The 19,453-nt window shown below is 38.8% G+C and overlaps 1 protein-coding gene across 1 annotated transcript; it reads left to right on the top strand.

The window, feature by feature from the left end:
* Positions 1 to 2,073: 2,073 nt before the first annotated feature.
* LOC149235056 (polygalacturonase QRT3-like) lies at positions 2,074 to 4,321 on the top strand. The gene is made up of 3 exons (XM_089461283.1): positions 2,074 to 2,506; positions 2,599 to 2,835; positions 2,922 to 4,321. Exons 1-3 carry the CDS (start codon positions 2,243 to 2,245, stop codon positions 4,002 to 4,004), a joined length of 1,584 nt encoding a protein of 527 aa, XP_089317409.1. The 5' UTR covers positions 2,074 to 2,242; the 3' UTR covers positions 4,005 to 4,321.
* The last annotated feature ends 15,132 nt before the right edge of the window (positions 4,322 to 19,453 follow it).

Below are 19,453 nucleotides of genomic sequence, written 5' to 3'. Positions count from 1 at the left end.
TCTTTAGAGTCCTCCAAATCTTCTTGAGGACTACCTTTAAGGCCAAGTCTTTTGGGAGAATCTCCTTAATTAAACTGTGAATGATAAATTAAGTCTCCAATGATCGAGAGATACAAAATATGTATTTTCTAAGGAAACGATAGACCCTGAAGAAGGGCATGTGCTTCTACATGATTATTTGTTTGATGTCCCAAATCCTAAGAAAATGTTAATTATATTGTTTCATCGAGGTATAGAATAGCCCCTCCTGCTCCTGCCACCCTTACATTATTTCATATTGTTTTAAGAACATCCTTACACTAGCATTGTAGAGGTAGGTGTGTGAGCCTTACACAAAATCATGGGTCTTGTTGTATAAAGGCATAGCTCAAGATCCATAATAATATGGACTACTTCTGAAGATGAGATCATGATATTTCTTTAGTTTAAAAAAAATGCATTGACCCCTCCAATAGGAGAGGTGATTTATTTTTCCCTTGGACATGGGCTACCAACTTTGTTGTATCCAAAGTTCCATTTCCTTGGGGATGGGCCATAAACCAACAAATTGACCCACAAATCCTTTTTAAGCTAAATTAACAACCTTCTGTGATGTTGAAGCTTGAGTAAGAACAATTCTAGGGATATGATCTAGTATTTTCATAAACTTTTCCTGTGAAGGACACACGACATATTTATTATAAGTTTCCACAAAATGATGAAAGGAAGTAGTTATGGCTACAAAATCTAAAAGAGCGACACTTTCTCCTCACATCAAGATGGCTAAAGTGCCTAGAGAGAGGTATAGACAAATGCTAAGCAGAAAGCAAACTAGGGTTTAAAGGGAGAGGGTGACAACTTAATTTGATTGTTGGACACAAAAATAGAAATAGTTCTTGAGTTAATATATATTAACTAATAACAACTAGTAATATGAATTGATAACAGAATTATCATAACCAGCCTAGATCCATGTTAATTGATGATGGATCAAATCTCTCTAGGTGCAAACTTTTCCTCAAGTTTTGCACTCAAAAAAGAGGTTTGCACCTCAAGAGATTTGAGATTTGATCGCTCTCGGCGCATGATAGATTCAGAGTCATGATAGATCTGGCTAGTACATAATAATAATTAGATTGATTTTAAAATAGAACCCACATTAAATTAAAAATATTATATGTTAAATGTTAAACATTACATATTAAATGTTTATGTTTAAATTTACATTTTTATGTGAAATCTACCCCATACTAAATTATAGAGCGTCTCTCACACAATTATTACAAAAAATAATATTAATTATTAATTAACAACCATATAAATATTAAATAGTATCTAAAAATCACAACACTAATATTAAAAACAAAAAAAACATAAAAACTCTTCCATACACATATATTATATCTTAATAAAACCGCAATAATACTTTTAATTTATTCATCAATTAAATTTCAAAAATATCATATAATGTTCTACCGGTCAAAAAGGAACTAATAAAGATCAAAAAGCGAATCCATTGTTATAATTTATAAAAATTAATAAAATAAAACCATCAAAATAAAAAATTATCACAATTTACCATATTTAACACAAAAATTAAACGGTCCCTAAAATTACTTTTCCCCCTTTTGGCAATTTCACTTACACCTTGAAATCATTATTTATTATATTTATTGCTCTATTACCTAAATAAAATAAAACAAAATCCTTAAAATCAAAAGCTACCACAATTTACCATGTTTAATCTAAAAATTAAAGTATCCCTCTTTTAATTAACCCCGTGAGATCATTTACTATAGATATTACAGTCTTACCTTCATTTGGAATGAAGACCATCTGACACTGAATGTAGCGTCCAACTTTGAAACACAAAAGTACACGTGACCGCGCGGAAATTGGAGAAGGGTCCAAGTGATCTGTATTGTGAGAAAAGGGTTTGAGTCCCATCCAAATTCAAATCTCGCTCCGAGAAAGTCGCAGCGTGCGCCAATAGACTTGCCCGATAGGTCATGGAGGAGAGCCGTTTGATAAGCAACAAAGGAAATACCTCGTGGGTTGCGCATGGCACGCTGTCTATATAGTCTGAGATGACCGGAGACCCATTGAAAGCAGAAGCAGGCGAGCATACAGCCTTCAGAAGGAAAAGCTGAAAATGGCCCTTGGCGAAAATATTGTCTGAGAAATATAAGGCCATCATAAGGCCCGCATTTCTTTTTCTAATTCGGCGTCTTAGGAGGGCAAGTCTCAGCCTGTGAACGGAGATATGGAAGGCCTCGGGATTCTTTCGATCTTGGCTGTGATTGCGTTTCTTGGCAGTCTATCACAAGTGGGTGGTCACAGGCTTTTTAGATCATGCAAGCCTGGTGCTTGCTTCAGATCCCACTCGAAATACACTGTGGAGAGTCCGGATTCTCGGGTTGTCAATGTTCCCACGTATTTCAATCGGGCTGAAGCAGAGAGAGTTTCGGCTGTTCGCTGGGAGCGGGCGCGGTCGCTAGCTGCAGCACCCAGGACTGACAACTCCAAGGTAATTAATGGAGATAGCAGCATTTTTTTTTCTTCAATTTGAGCAACGTTGATGAGTTTTTATTGAGTTTTTTGTTTGTTGGTGGTGCGCAGGTCCGGTCGAATAGTCGCTTATTGTATGTTACAGACTATGGCGCCGATCCCACCGGAACCACGGACAGCACGAAGGCCCTCTTGGCTGCGATAAACGCGGCCTTCAATGTAGCCACGAAAGAGCAGACGATGTCCGGCTTACGGGACCTCGGAGGCGTAGAGATTCATCTCGAAGGAGGAAATTACCTCATCAGTGGACCTCTGCAGCTGCCTGAAAGCGGAGGCAGCAATGTTTTGGTAATCAACTGAAATCAAATCCCTTTGAATAAATTGCAGGTATCAAGACACGAATTACTAATTACTAATTGATTCCATGCGTGCAGATTCACGGGGGAACGCTGCGGGCTTCTGCAAATTTCCCAACTGATCGTTACTTGATCGAGCTATGGTCCTCGACAGATGTGAAGCTCAGTGCAAACCTCCACGGAACCGAGCTTGCGGCCTCCGCGAAGAACAGTTTCCAGCCTATCGCCTCATACGAAGATATTACTTTGCGGGATTTAATGCTAGATGCAAATTTTCGAGGCGGGGGAATTCTAGTCGTCAATTCCCTGAGAATCAACATCGTTAATTGCTATATCTCGCATTTCATGTCGTTTGGCATCATGGTTCAGGGCGGACACGAGACATTCATCCGGAATTCTTTCCTTGGGCAACGTATTACCGCGGGCGGAAGCGCCGACGAGAAGGACTTCAGCGGCGTGGGCATAAGTCTCATGAGCAACGACAACGCTGTAACGGATGTCGTCATTTTTTCAGCTGCTGTGGGGATTTTGGTGAGCGGGGAGGCTAATATATTCACGGGAGTCCACTGTTATAACAAAGCCACTGTTTTCGGAGGAGTTGGAATCAAGCTGAAACTCGGCGGATTCACTCAGACGAGGATCATCGGTTGTTATATGGACTATACTGCCATTGTTGCAGAGGATCCCGTGCAGCTTGATATTTCCAATAGTTTCTTTCTGGGCGACGCCAACATAGTGCTGAAATCATCGGAGAATAAAATGATATCAGGTGTGAACATTGTAGATAATATGTTTAGCGGCTCTTGGAAGGGCGTGGACATCGTTCAATTGGAAGGACAATTTGAAACGGTTGATCAGATCGTTGTTGACAGGAACAATGTTCTTGGGATGATGCTTAAATCAACCGTGGCTCGTGGCACAGTGCAGGGCAACGGAACCAGATGGGCCGTAGATTTTAATCCTTTTCTGCTCTTTCCCAACCGTATTCAGCATGTTCAATATTCTTTCTATACATCTGATGCTTCGTTTCCGAGGCATGCTATCAGAAATGTCTCTCAGAACAAAGTGGTGATCGAGGCAGATACCCAAGTCTCTGCAACAGTTGCAGTGCAGGTAGATCAGAGTGCCACTTTTGTTCAAGGCAGTGGGATTTATTCCTAGATACGGGCATTCTTCTTGGTTCATTACCTATGGGTTTTTGCCAAGGCCCTAAGGCACTTGGTTTTCTTTTTGGGCAGGGGGCGGGGTGTTTCGGAATTTCCGTGGGCTATTTCTGCCATGAGTTCATCCATAGAACTCTATTCTAAGGGCTTTTAGGGCCAAGGTTATTGATAGTCATCATCTCACAATAAGTATTCTGGATTACAACTGCCGAAATTATCGGCGTAGTCTTGATAGGAACCTGGCCACAATTGGTCAGTACCTGTATTCTTTATTGTAACGAATTTGAATGAATGGTCAGTAATTCTTTATTGTAACGAATTTGAATGAATGGTGAATAATTATGGAGTCAAGTGTTTTTTAAATTTAGAATTGGGTTTTCAGAATTTGAATGAATGGTGAGTAATTATTGAGCTAAATGCTTTTTTATTTAGAATAGGGTTTTTTAGGAATTTTTTTAATATAAATTTAATAATTTGAGAATAATTTGAATAATAAGATTGTTTTAAGATTAATTACATTTTCGAAATTTGATCAATTTTACGAACCAAAAATTTATCCTTATAATTTTAATTGTGCATATATAATTTAATATATACTATTCAAACACTTTAATATATACTATTCAAACACTTTAATTAATTATTAAATTGATATAATATTTAGTTAGTTCTAGTTGTTAGTTTATAAACAAATATATAATATTGTAATTATTTTATATTTTTAATAATTTATATTTATTTCTTCTTATGGTAATTAATTTATCAATAGTTAGTTCTCGGGGTTAATGTATCCATATTATGTATTCCTTGAAATTAATTGATTTTTCACTTTGTTTTGAGGATAGACCACATTAGTTGATTTGAAACATTGACCAAACTCTGATATGTAATTAATCCAAAAGACATCTATTTCACACTATAAATCATAAAAATCTTAAATCTAACTTAATAAATGAAATTAAAAAATTTCAAATTATTTTTTAGGTTTTCAATTTCATTTTTATTTTAATAATTACAAATTCTCAACCTTACCATAGCAAATAAATATTTTAACTACTATATTTAATGCTAAACAATTTGTGTATAACTGAAAACAAATAGCAAATAAATATTTTAACTGCTATTTTATATTTAATGCTAAACAATTTGTGTATCACTGAAAACAAATAGGGATGGTAATTTAGTTTTTCCTGTTCCGGATGATATTTGTATTTTGACCATACATATGGAAAACATGGCAAAAAACTCTTTCCTTCGTAAAATTTCAACCTTGACGATTTAAATTTTCCGACTATGAATTCATAAAAGACCCATGAATCCATCGCGAACTATGAAATTTTTTACAGTTTTCTAATAAATATAATTTCTTTACATTGAAAATAAGACTAACCAATTAAGGCTAACCTTCGTATTAATATCATATGCATAATCAATTTATTTGTATAGAAAGCTTTATCAATAACAAAGTAGGTTTGACATGAAGGTGATAAGTTGAAGTGGGTGTAAGATAAAAGCAAACAAATTCAATTTATTTGTATAGAAAGCTTTATCAATAACAAAGTAGGTTTGACATGAAGGTGATAAGTTGAAGTGGGTGTAAGATAAAAAAAAAACAAATTGAATCTCATTCTGTAATGTTTTACGATGAAAAAGTCAATTTGAATTAGGTTTTGAATAAACTTAACAATCAGTACAAAAAAAGCAAGATTTTGTATTAATATTGGATGAATTACATATTACGTATAGTCTGTCTGAAAAATAAACTTAAAACATAGACGCGGAAGTCTCTAATCAATCCTCATCATAAACTTTATCTCCTAAAAGCATGCACAGAGGGAAGAGACGCAGAGATATGTGACTAAACATTGCACAATGTATGAAATCAAAAAAATAACCAAAAGTTTGGCAAGAAATAGATAAAAAACTATTGTATGAACATCATCTGTAGAGATGTAAAGTATGCACTGTGAAGGAACCATTTGCCAAGACTCAAAAAAACATAGGGAAGAGAGAAACAGCAAACAAACAACACGCAATCTCAATGTTAATAGACTGCACCCTATTTAAATAATTAAATTGATGATATGAGTTTAGTTAATATAAAATACATATAATGTTTTTTTAGATAATATGTAAAATATGAAGTTTTATTTAATTTTCACAAATAATATTATCAACTCATATAAATACACTGTTATAATAATTTTAAATTTGATTATTGAATAGTCTATAAATTTATATTAAATATATTATTATAATAATTTTAAATAATCTTAGTTCAAAATGGATATTATTATAATGCATATATCCATTGGAATCTATAATATTTTAAAAGCAAGTTAATGAATTTGATCAACTCAAATATGCAATTGTCCAAAAAAGTATTAAATAAAAAAGACCTGGGTATACTTCTTTTCCACACCGGTACGCAATGTAGTCTATTGCGGCTGCGTTTTCTGGTCCAAGTGAGAACGTTTCTCACACGTTTCTGCTTCAAATGTGGAAATTGTAACAAATTAGGCATTCACTCTTCCGTGATTCGTTCGTAAATTGGACCAGCGGCATCTCTTGAGAAAATCAGTGATATTTAGGCATGTCAATTTCTTTTGGTTTTTGTATGGCAGCAAACTCGGGCACATCCCAATATAATTGTATATGTACTTTCAACTTTAATTTTCGCAAATGTTTATTTTTTATTATTTATATTTAGTTTGTATATACAGTTTGAGTAGGTTTAATAGTTAAAAATATATGTTTTTTTTTTAAATCGCAAATCAAAATTAGAAGCAACAAAATATAAATATTTTTGTAAATTTAATAGTCAAATCCTACACTAAAATAGATCCTTTATTCCACCAACAAAGCATTTCATATACTAATTTAGTACCTTTAAATTAAATAATAATTATATTCCATCTGCCATCAAAAATTTCAAAGTAAATGTATTATAAGAAGAGTTTCGGCGTAAATCACATATAGAAAACCTTTGTCGATGCGTTTCGAACCAACTAGACTAGTGTGGTTCATCGGCAGAACAAGTTGAGGAGTCAGATGAGAGATGAGAGCATGTTCAAAAACTTCAAAATAAATATATTGTTAGATGAGGAGACATGTCGAGTTTAAGATTAGAGACGACGCTGAGATTGATGTGATTTATATGTAAATGGAAGTGTTTGTGATAATCATGTTTTATTAGGTGACTTTGCCCTAGATCACTTTCCCTCAGAAATTACTTATAAGAAGCAAGGTGATGTGTTATTAGGTGACTTTGCCCTAGATCGCTTTCACTCATAAATTACTTAGAAGAAAAAAGGTGATCTGTTATTAGGTGACTTTGCCTTATATCGCTTTCCTTCAGAAATTACTTACAAGATAAAAAGGCGTACATATCTGAAATTTGAATGAGTATGTTATTAAATTTTTAATTTAGAAAATACTTAATACATAGAATTATAAATATGGGTTAAGTTTTTATTATAAATTTTTTTACTATGATTATAGATCAATTTGGTCTTAGTGGACGTTAACCACCATCATCATCATCATATTAATTATAATAATGTTAGTTTTTTTAGTATTATTATAGTGAGTCAAGGATATCATTGTTTTAACTTTTGTAATTATGTTGAAAATATTTATTAAAATTAAAATTTGTAAACCTTTGTTATGATTATATTTATTATAATTATGTTAATTATTATTATTTCTATTTATTAAAGAATGGTTAAAATGATATATATATATATATATATATATATATATATATATATATATATATATATATATATATATATATATATATATATATATACTTTTGCCCACCCAAAAAAATTGAAACGTGATCAAAATATCGCCATGGGTCCTTATAATCGAGTTGGCTAGTGGTTAGCAGCAATTGGTCTTCATACATTTTGTTTCCCACCTCATTTTGTTTCTTCAACCTTTGAACCTTATGGACCTAAGAACAAAGTACTTCTCATGGACTTATAGGAATTTCTCTCCCGAGAATGTGATGAACCACATCATTTTTACGGAGAAATTCTTGATTACCGAAAACAATACCTCGATGAACCAAAACCATTGTTTGCATTACTACCTATTGCAATAACCAGACTATCCCACGAATCTGGTAGAGAACACAACAAACTAATGCACTTATCTTCATCTAAAATTTTGATATCAACAACGATAACTGACTTACCATAGTATTAAACACATTTAGATGCTCTATCACCGAGTCTTCATATTTCATCCTCAGGTTACACAGCTTTTACCGTAGGAACAGTTTATTCACCAGAGACTTAGAATGGTACAAAGCCCTAACTTGTCCCACAAAGCCTTCGTCGTAGCTTCCCCTGATACATTCAGCAATACTAAATCTGAGACACACAATCGTATTGTGCTCTTTGCCTTCTGATCCAACTTCTTCCATTCTTCATCAGACACTCCTGTTGGTTTAGTACCTGGATCTACCACGATCCACTGATCTTTATCCACCAACAAATCCTCCATCTTGAGTTTCCACAACTCAAAACTCTGACCATTAAATTTCTCGATCTCTATCTTTCCACTGCTCACCATCTTCTTTCACCACCAAAATCGATCCCGCAGATCTCCCACTGAACGGGGTCTACCACAAGCTCAAGTGAAACCCCTCAGCGACAAAGGCATCCCCTTGAAGCCAAAATAGCTCTAATACCAAATGTAGGTTTTAACCCCGTACAAAAATTACCTACATACGAATTCTAAAACATAGAAAATAAACAATGTGAGAGCATAACACATAAAACACATATACACAGAGATTTTCCCCTGGATCCCAAAACCGGGACTACCAGCTTGATTTTTCATTATATTCCTTTCAATGTTACAATACATATTTATACATGTCGGAGCATCCAATAACATGGATTGAAAACCATCGCGTCCAAAACCATGTGTGAAAATCATGCACAAAACCATAGGTAGGTCCGCCAAACCTAATATAGGGTCCAAAAAAAAATTATGGGGCACTACCCCGGACCCCATAGAGGGGGTATACCCACCCCCCTCAAACCCCTTGAACAAGGGGGGCTCCCGCCCCCCTGTGACCCCCCCGCTACGCAATCGGGGCAATGAAGGGGGGGCTTTGCCCCACCTCTAACCCCCCGGTTCACTACATGGGCTAGTCGTGGAAAGAATAACACAACCCAACATTCCCAAGGATGAATAGGTATATGTAAGGATTGATATAGACCTTATTTTATGTAGGCTTATTGGCACAACAATATGCATCTTCTTCTGAACCTAGCTACCTGATTTTGCATCTTGGCCCAATGAACATACCTCTAAACGTTAGCCACGATATTCACTACACCTAAGTGACCTACAACCTTGGAGATGTGAGCCTCTCTAATTAGCTGCAATCGCTCACCTTTAGGAACAAATATATTATCCAGCGTGTAGAGTAACCCATCTTGGAGATGGTAGTCAACCTTGTTATTTCCATAGTGTATAGGACTCTGACTCTGCAACTGTTGATACACCTCTTTAAAGTCCCCATCTTTTGAATATGCTTCTCTGTATGCATCATGGATGAATGGATCCATGTGCATAAGAGTCCCCAAATCTATTATATTTGATGTTGTTGGCCTTGAAATCATGTTGGCCAACTTGTTTTTGCTTCCCTTCTTATACTTGATCACTAAATGAAATTGTTGTAAAGACCCCATCCCCTTGTAATGTCGAGTCTATTGTAGCTTACTTTGGGCCTGCAAGTACTATAATAACTGGTGATATGTGTGGATTAATGTCTCCTTTCCCATCATATATTACTTCCACTTCTTTGTGGCTTGCACCATGGCATAGAGATTCTTGTCATAAGTAGGGTACTTAAGGAATTCCCCATGAAATACTTCAAATGGTAGCATACATGCCTTCCTCCCTCCATCAAGAGAGCTCCCATATTGTACCCACTCCCATCTATCTCCACTTTAAAGGGTCATTGCAAGTTTGGTAATGTCAGAACTAGTGGTTATCTAATCTTCTTGTTTAGCTCTTCGAAAGGCCTTTGTTGACCTTTTCCCCACTAGAAAATCTTTCTAGTTATTGTTATGGTGTGGAACAGTGTTGTTACCTCTGAAAATGAGGCTATGAACTCCTCATGTACTATTTTGCCCCTTGAAACTCTTGACCTCAAAAACATTAGTAGGAATCACCCATTTCATGATGGCCTCCATCTTGGAACGATCTATCTTCAATTCTCCTCCATCGATCAGATACCCGAGATACACCAAAGGGTTCTACACAAACTCGCACTTCTTGAGATTTGCTTACTGTTGGTGCTTCTACAATGTTTCTAGCACCTGCGTCAAATGTGAAATATTCTCCGCCCAGGTAGCACTATATACTAGTATATACTCCAAATAGACAATAACAAATGAATCTATAAAATGGCGCAGTAGATCATTCATTAATCTCATAAATGTAGTTGGTGCATTACATAGGGAAAAGGGCATAATTAACCACTCATACAAACCTTTCCTGGTTTTGAAGGTGGTCTTCCATCTATCTTCTTCTTTGAATTGAACTTGGTGATATCCAGACTTCAAGTTCAGCTTAGTGAAGTACTTTTCTTGTTACCCTTGATCTAGCAAATCATCTATCCTTGGCAGGGGTTATCTCTTCTTGAACGTGATTTTGTTTAATGCCTTGTAATTTATACACATCTGCCAAGTCCCAGCCTTCTTCTGAACAATGATCATGGGTGACCCACATGGTGATGTATTTGGTCGAATGAAAACATCTTCCAATAGTTTCTTGCAATTTTTTCTTCACCTCACTTGCTTCTGTAACATTAACATAATGCATATATAGCCCAATATTTGGTGATGTGGAATCTAGCAATAGATGGATCTCATGCTCCACTTCTCTCTTAGATGGTAACCCTTTAGGCTCTCGGAACACATCCTTGTATGCCTATAACAACTCCTCCAATTGTTTTTTTGTTTCTTAGTACACCCATCCAGGGATGCCTTTCTTCTTATTGACTCCTCTATAGACTGAATTTCTCTTAAAAACAATAAAACATACTTCTTGCTGGAACTGATCAATTTCTTGGCTTGGTTGGCTCTTACCAGTGAGATTTTCGACTTGCCTTTGTAGGCATATATGATGAATTATTTTCCATCCTTGATAACATAGTAATAGTTAGATATCATCATTAATATTGCATCATGCATGTACATGTATGGACTCCCAAACACACTCCACATACATCAAGGGGAACTACATCTAGTTGTACTTCATCAATAAGTTCAGCACTGGTAGAAAATCTAAATTTACATTGTTTTGTTACCTTCGACTATGCATCCTTATTTACCCATCCCAGTGGATATGGGTTTTCGATGATCATGAAATTCCAGCCCTGACTTTTTGACCATCTCTACTGCAATGAGATTCATCTATGATCCTGAGTCAAGGTGAGCATCAATCTTTGTCTTCTTGACCTATATATTTATATGGAAGATTTCAATCATTTCTTTCTCTTTCTAATGTTGAAGGACACTCAGATTCACCTCCTTTTGTACTGACGTATGGATGATCTTCTCATCCACATCTAAGTTTCTTTCAACTTGGTTGCTTGAATCAGTGGCCATGCGATTCTTCTTCTTATTATCTTTTTTCTTATTCTTCTAGTTTAGCTTTGGATGCAAGTTCCAACATTTTTCCTCTGTATAGCCATCAACGTTGCAGTAGTTGCAGTGGTTGCTAGGATATTTTCACTGGTATGTAGTGGTTCTCATCTATACCATCAATGTTGCAGTAGTTGCAGTGGTTGCTAGGATATTTTCACTGGTATGTAGTGGTTCTCATCTTCTTATCTTTCCCCCCTTTTTTCTTCTTCTTTCCCTCCTTAGAAGTGTCTTGTTACTCCTTGTGCTTTGATCCACTTGATTGTGCTCTCTTCAAGCCTATGTTCTTTATGTATTGTGCTTATACACAAGCCTCTTCCACCGATTTGGCCTTGAAAAACATCACTTTCTCATGCAAATAGTAGTGCAGACCCCCCAAATATGTGAGGAGTACATATGGGTTCTTTGGAGAGATACCCAACATTATAGACATCTTCCTGAATTTCATGGTGTACCTGTTGTGGGGAAAAGTATCCAACACGGAATGACCCTATCCCACTCTAAGGGTGATAGTTCCTTAGCAACAGTCAAAGCAAAGCTATCTAAGATTACTTCTTTATGACATGCAAAAGAGGAAAGGAAGAGATCCACTTACCGATGTCTTGCGCAAATGGTCGATCCAATCTTCTCTCTTTGCTGCTTGCTCCCAGCTCCTTGTCTTCTCACGGGTCCAGCTACACAAGATCCTGCAAACAAGACGAGAAAAGGAAACTACAAGAAGTATGCATTCATAATTGATTCAAGGATTAGCATAAATCAAATACGCAAGTAAGACAATACATCATTGAAACACATGCGAATAGAAGAACCTCAAATGCTTTATTAATGGAAGAAAGTAAGGTTCAGGCGGTGATACAACCATAAGAGGCCCAATCCAGCATCACCTTCCCGACGGAAAGAAATCTCCTCTTCACCTCCCTCAAGCAATCACCCAATACTCTCAACTGTAAACCAACAGCAATTCTTTGCACAAAATTCCGGCCCCAAGATCCCATGGGATGAGATCCTTATATAGAGTTTTGGAGTGAAGATAAGTCAGCTTGATGTGTGACTGTTGTCCTCTTCAACCCCAGTTGTTCTTTAGTTCTTGAGTCCACTCGGAGATTCTACCTTCCACTTGGAGTTTTAGAACCTCTTTACTCATCATTAGGCGAATCTTTTGATCCAAGTGTCATTTCAGAAGCTTCCTGGGCACTGACACATTGAGGAAAGATTCCTCCACATGTCCAAACTCGCTCAGCACAGGTAGCCTTTGATGAAGTTGACATTCAGCGCAGATGCTCAGTGGAGCAGTTGCTTTGATCCAAAATTGACCTGTTTTTGAGTGTTTTTCAGTGGAGAACTGATCTAAAGTGCTGTGGTTTGCTGACCTTGTTCCTCTAGGGGTAGGAACAACATGTTTAGGGACTTTGGATCCCTCAGATTATTGACATTTCATGCTCTATGCTGTGACAAAAATGTCTATAACAGTTGCCCCCTAAAGTATGAGGTCGTTTATCGGGTGAAATGCTTTATTAGGAGGATCCAAAGTTCATTCAATTGTCGGGAGGTGACCTGTAACAAAATACAAGACAATACATTATCTTTCATACTGCTTTCATGATCTAGCTGATGCGGGCATTTCCCATGCTCAGATTTATAAATACATTTTCTGTGCATAAACAGACGATCGTCTGATAGTAGACTGATAATTCTCTGCTTAAATTATCATCCTTTTAGTAGGATGATCATCTGTTGCACATGTCTATGTCTTTATCTCCTGAATATATGTCGCAGCCCGGATGGATGAAACTAGATCCGGGGTCTTCAAACTTGTCCGATCTTCACTCTAAGTACAGGTCGATCCATGTGAGAATTTCTTGGAGTCGAACATGGAAAGACATCGCTTGATTACCAGTCAATGATGTAAACTGTTAACAAGCGCGAGAGGAATCACCGATAATGATGATGACCCTCAAGGTACTGCAGCACAATTCACGTGGCATGAATATAGGATTTGGCGTCGAACACCACTCAAAGTCTCCCGGTCGAAGGTCATTAATGTATACCTGTCGCCGGAAGTGAGAAACTTGCCATTGAGGCATGCAAGCTTCAAAGTACTGAGGGGGTGTTCCTAGATCAACTTCTTGGATAATGAGCTGATGTCGACAAGAAGCGATCTGTCAAAGGAGGGCCTTAATGAATCCCACATCAATGACACGGAACGGAGCTAGTAATTGTGATGATGGTGAAAACGATCTATGAAATATGATTCAGGGTGGCGGCCATGAAAGGATGAAAGATGATGTATGGCAGTGGATGGGACCCGGTTGACACTCTCTGAATGACATCTCTTGAACATATAACGACACTGATGTGATGGATCGGTAGCATTACCCCAAATGTGGATGGTATGGCGAGACCATGGTGAAGGGACCGGTGAATGAAAACAACCCAACCCAATGTTTTTACGGAGGCAAAAGTGTCATGTTCAAGAGCGACTTGCTACCATTAAGCTTTGAGGTTCTCCCAATTTTTCCCCAGTCATTTCTGACCAGTACCTCTTTATTTTTGTCAAGCTTGAGGAGGATAACATATGCTTGTTCTATAACCTGCCCTTCGGGCAAGCCCATCGCTATATTTTAACGAGCCTAGCGATAGGGAAACTCGTTCTCGTCTAAAGACAAGTTTGTCGCTATTTAGTATTTTTAACTAGCCTAGCGACAAAGACAACTCGGTCCTTTTCATTTTTAGAGAGTCTAAAAAGGGTACATAAAGTTAACTCCAAAGGTCCTTTTTCGTCATCTAATCCCTTAAGTCCGAAAAAGTACAAAACAATACAGAAGGGATGAATGTTCGATAGATTTATCGAGCTGAACTAGACAAGCGCTCGATCTTTTTGTGCAATGATCCCTCAGGTCCAAAAAGATTAAAATCTAGAGGAGGGATAGCTCTTCCGGTCCTTTTAACGAGCTGGAAGGCCAAAACTCGGCAAACTTTTCATATTTTACGAGTCAGTGAAAAGAGCTCAAAGAAGACTCGTATTTTGAGGAACGAGTGATAAACAGGGATAGCAGCAGATTCCAGGTACAGGTTGGAATTTTCCAATCACGGCAGTGTCACAAGGATGGCTAGGTGAAATCACTCTTCGCAGCTGTTCCTCAAAATAGGTAAACAATCAAGTGGATGTGAATGATCGGCCAAAGGACGAGTGGAGGTGACGGTGCAAACACGACCAAGGTTTTTATGACTGATGAATCTATGGTCTCAAATGGTTATTTACCAGTTCATTTTTTCTGAATGAGCTCGAACTCTGGAGGAAGCTTGCTCACATGCTTATGTTTATTTTTTAACGAGCATGAATTCCGCGTTAAAACTGCTCGGTTTTGCGTTTATTTTTTAACGAGCATGAACGTTGCCAAAACTGCTCGTTTTTTCCAGTCATAAAGTAGGAAGGTCTCCTAGAGCTCACTATTTTTTAAGGAGCTTCATCTCACTACGCTTTGCTCCATATCCTCCCTTTATGCAAGCTGGGTATCGACCAATCCTACGAGTTAGAGGGGTTAGACCTACGGACCTAAAAACTAAAAAGCCGCCCGTGCTTGCATTCCAAGAGGTTTGCATGCCCCCAGGTATAAAGTCTAATTTCAAGGCCGCCCCTACTTATCCGTCAAAAACCCTGTTTTTAACGGGTGAGGCCTACCTCTTTCAGGTTACCCAAAGATTGTTCTGTTAGTCCTTCCAAACAGAAATCTTTCTTCGGCAATGCCTATTGACCTAGACGATGCTCCGCCAAACACTTAACTTTAACAAAAGAATCTTTTTCCAGAACAACCCCACTTTCTAACTACCCCTTACTTCTTCATGAGAGCCGGACTTTCTTGTCGGCTCTTTCTTTCTTCTTTTTCTTAACGGGAGCTCTGCTTTTAGCGGCTTCTACCTTTCGAAGAGGAAGTATCAGAGGAAGATTCACAAAGATGAAGGAGGGGACGAGGGACGGACTAGTCATATTCTCCCGCGGAAATTCTACTTTATTCCCAAGGTTTTCTTTGCCCGAAGCAGACCAGGATGCATGCCCCCTGGGTTCCAGCCTTACTTTCCCGAATCACTCGTGCCCATCAGGAAGAAGAACCGGAGGTGGAGACATTTCTTGATTGAATAGACCATTCAGGATAGGTACGTGACTATTTGCGATGCGTGATCCCGGAAATGAAAGTTGGTCTACGAGCTTGACCATTCTTCCTTCGTGTGGAAAACACATTATTCGAAAGAGTGAGGAGACTATTGCTTCCATGCAATATATGTAGTCTCGTCCAAGGAGTAGGTTATAATCCAAGGGTCCTTGGACGACCATCAAGTTCATCTTGACAGCCTTCCCTTTCAAGGTAATAGGCACATTAGGTAGAATCCCTAATGGTCGACTGGTTCCCCTATCGAAACCCGAGAGATTCCTTATCTCAGGCAAAAGCGCCGGGCAACCTAGTGCTTTCCAAGCAGTAGAGGATAGGATACTCATAGATGCCCCTTCATCAATGATAGTTCCAGCCATCACCATTTTGTATATTTGGACTATAATTCTGAATGTTATACTGGCTGGTAACCGGGGTCTGCCTAGTTGGTTCCAATCAAAGGACACAACCAGGTTGCTTGGTGGTGGGACCAAATATACGGCCAGATATGATCCTGACGATGCTCCTTCCTGCGATAAAGGAGTGGGCGCATTGCCCTGATGTTCATCAGAATCGGTGTTGATGAAAAGAATCTGGATGGTGTCATCCTTACTCTCTTCGGTGAGGGTGTCAGCCGAAGATGAATCTTCAGTGACGGTGTCATTTGAAGACGAAACTTCTGAAGGGAGAACCGGGTCAACTGCCGTTTCGACCTTTGGACTTTCGTCCGGTCCGGATTCAGTAGGTTCCTTTTCAGTGACTGACATTTCAGCTGGCCTCACGAGCGGGGCAGCTGTATTTTCAACCAACGAAGGACTTGGCGCGAGTTTTTGGTATCCAGGAGGAAGTAGCAACGGTACAACCGGTTGATCTTCCAAAACTCTCTTTGCTTCGTCTAAAAAGGGACAACGGCGGAGGGTGTGATTGCCTTCACACAGTTCGTAGGGGAATCTCATTCCCCTTCATTGTCTAGAACCTTCACTTTCGCTGGTCGATGGTAAGCATTCAACCTGGCTGTCAGAGGTTGATGCTTCCGAGCTGTGCAAACGAGGGGACCAGTCCCTTAGTATTCGGGGAATACTGGGACAATCACGGTGGAAGTGGTCTCCTTCACATATGACACAGGGCGACCTAGGCCCGGTCTGTGCTGTGTGTGGATTTTGGTTAGATGTCTTTTGCTTGCCCCCAGCCGCTTTTGGCTCCTTATGCTTCTTTTCCTTCTTCTTCTTCTCCTTCTTCTTCTCTACGGGAGCTCTGCTTTCGGCGGCTCTACCTTTCGAAGAGGGAAGATCGGTCTCCTTCTTCTCCGTGGGAGCTCTGCTTTTGGCGGCTCTACCTTTCGAAGAGGGAAGATCGGTCTCCTTCTTCTCCGTGGGAGCTCTGCTCTCGGCGGCTCTACCTTTCGAAGGGGAAGGATCGGAGGAAGACTTAAAAGAAGTGGAAGGTTGGAGGGCAGCTCTAGACTGGTCTAACTGTTGATTCGACTGTTCAGGAACCGTGGTGTTCTGAACTACAGTGGTTGAGAATAGCCAAGCTGGCAGGCTAATTGTCAGCCCTGGAAGCGACAACGTGGCCATGTAGGGCGCACCAACTTCTCCCCAAGAGGAGAAAGGGCTAGGGTTCCCATCATGTGGAATCCCTTGGTTGGTGTGTTCCATGTTCTCAACCTCAAGATCAACGCAGGAATAAGGGGTAATTATGTTCCGTTTAAAATGAATTTGATATGACGACGCTTTAGACACAACTTGCTTTTTCACTTTTTAAGAGTCGAGAAAAAGCTAAAGATGACTCTAGTCTCCTTCGATGTATTAACGAGCCCGAAGTGACAAATGCTCGGATGGACTTTTTCAGTTATAGAGTTTGAAAAAGGCCAAAAGAAACTACTCTGGAGTTCTAGGCAGAGGGTGTGCCAAACCTTTCGTGAAACCACAGAATACGTTTTACAGTACGAGTGGTCGATCTTCGTGAATGCTGTGTTCACTGCATCGCGATCAGTAGGGCGGCCGACACGGCTTCCTATGGATAAAGGCTTTGTTCCTATAGGGGTCTCCCAATATACGCGACGGTACGTGGGAGAACAAGTCCGTATTAGTGCTATCGTCCCTCAGGAGGAATCACCCACCTTCGTAAAGATCGACAGTCACTATGTTTAACGACGCCGGAACACGTCTCTACCTAGACCTCTACTGTGTTTCGTTATGTTTCAAAGCGTTGTTATGTAAATTCAGTTCGTTTTAGGTTGATCTTGCTTAGCAGTTTTCCTTTATGGATCACCACGTGATGTATGATATAACTCCTAAATGCAGTCTAAGAATGATAAGAAAGCTTTTTCAATTCTTTCAACTTATGAAAATCTTAACTACTGAGGGAAAAGAAAGACATCATCTTTTCAAATAGATCATAGAGCACACACCGATGAACTTTCCTAAATCGACATGCAAACTGTCAAAATGCACATGCACAATGCAAGTATTTCTTTTCTTCTTCCTTAATGTTGATGTATTACAAAAAGAAAGCTGTTGTATGATTTCGAATTCAATTTCAAGACAAAGCAAACAAGCTTTTGTCCAATAATCAAAAGAACACCTTAAGATTCACTCGTTTCAACACAAGAAATACTGAAATCCGAACCATATAACGAAAGCAAATGCTCAAGCAGCTATGAACAGCAATAAACTAGCTCTTAGAATCACAACGACACTTTATCACAGGTCTAGATCCAAGAGGCCACAGCAAGACTAGTTCACTTTCGCTACGGGAAACTGTGAATGAAAGTAAGAAATACAATAAGAACAATCACGGTTTCTTCACACAACTGAGGCGGAATGATGGCAAAGAAAGATAGTTTCAGATGGGTATACAGGTTGACAACAGGCTGCAAAAACAATACTGAAAACTGGGCAACAGAAGGCAGGGAACCCCAGTTGCACAATGCAAAACTGGTTCAGCGCAGGTAAGACACTGTCAGTTTGACATTCAGCGCAGGTAGCCCCTTCGGGACCTGCGTTGCAGCGCAGGTAGCCTTCACTGCAGCTGCACTGAAGAGAAAACTCTCGTCTCTCTTTGGTTCCGGGTCACAGATTGCTCAAAAATCAACTGTTTTAGGCCAAATCAGAGGCTATCAACCAGGTATACACTAGAGGATGATTAAAGGAAGATGAACACTATCACAAAGAGCTAATAAGAGTCCTTGTGGATCAGCTCTTCAAATCATAAACACGCCCAGAACTGAGCTAGAGTAGCTGCCCTCTACTTTGCCTTCGAAGGATTCGAATGCAGTTCGATTTGGTACTCCCTTTGTTTAGGAAATGATTAGCAAGAAACACAAGCTACCAACAAGACACGGTCCCCAGCGGAGTCGCCAGTCTGTTGTGGGGAAAAGTATCCAACACGGAATGACCCTATGCCACTCTAAGGGTGATAGTTCCTTAGCAACAGTCAAAGCAAAGCTATCTAAGATTACTTCTTTATGACATGCAAAAGAGGAAAGGAAGAGATCCACTTACCGATGTCTTGCGCAAATGGTCGATCCAATCTTCTCTCTTTGCTGCTTGCTCCTAGCTCCTTGTCTTCTCACGGGTCCAGCTACACAAGATCCTACAAACAAGATGAGAAAGGGAAACTAC

Source organism: Pinus tabuliformis, chromosome 8, assembly GCF_031772625.1.
Source record: "Pinus tabuliformis cultivar Carrire ecotype Pingquan chromosome 8, CPIR1, whole genome shotgun sequence".
Classification (NCBI taxonomy): Eukaryota; Viridiplantae; Streptophyta; class Pinopsida; order Pinales; family Pinaceae; genus Pinus; species Pinus tabuliformis.
The sequence above is the reverse complement of the archived record's forward strand: the minus strand, read 5'-3'. Positions and strand labels throughout refer to the sequence as shown.

Coding starts and splice junctions, on each gene's coding strand:
- LOC149235056 (XM_089461283.1), top strand. CDS start 2,243: ATGGAAGGCCTCGGGATTCTTTCGATCTTGGCTGTGATTGCGTTTCTT. Junction 2,507..2,598: donor CCAGGACTGACAACTCCAAG/GTAATTAATGGA, acceptor GGTGGTGCGCAG/GTCCGGTCGAATAGTCGCTT. Junction 2,836..2,921: donor GCGGAGGCAGCAATGTTTTG/GTAATCAACTGA, acceptor CCATGCGTGCAG/ATTCACGGGGGAACGCTGCG.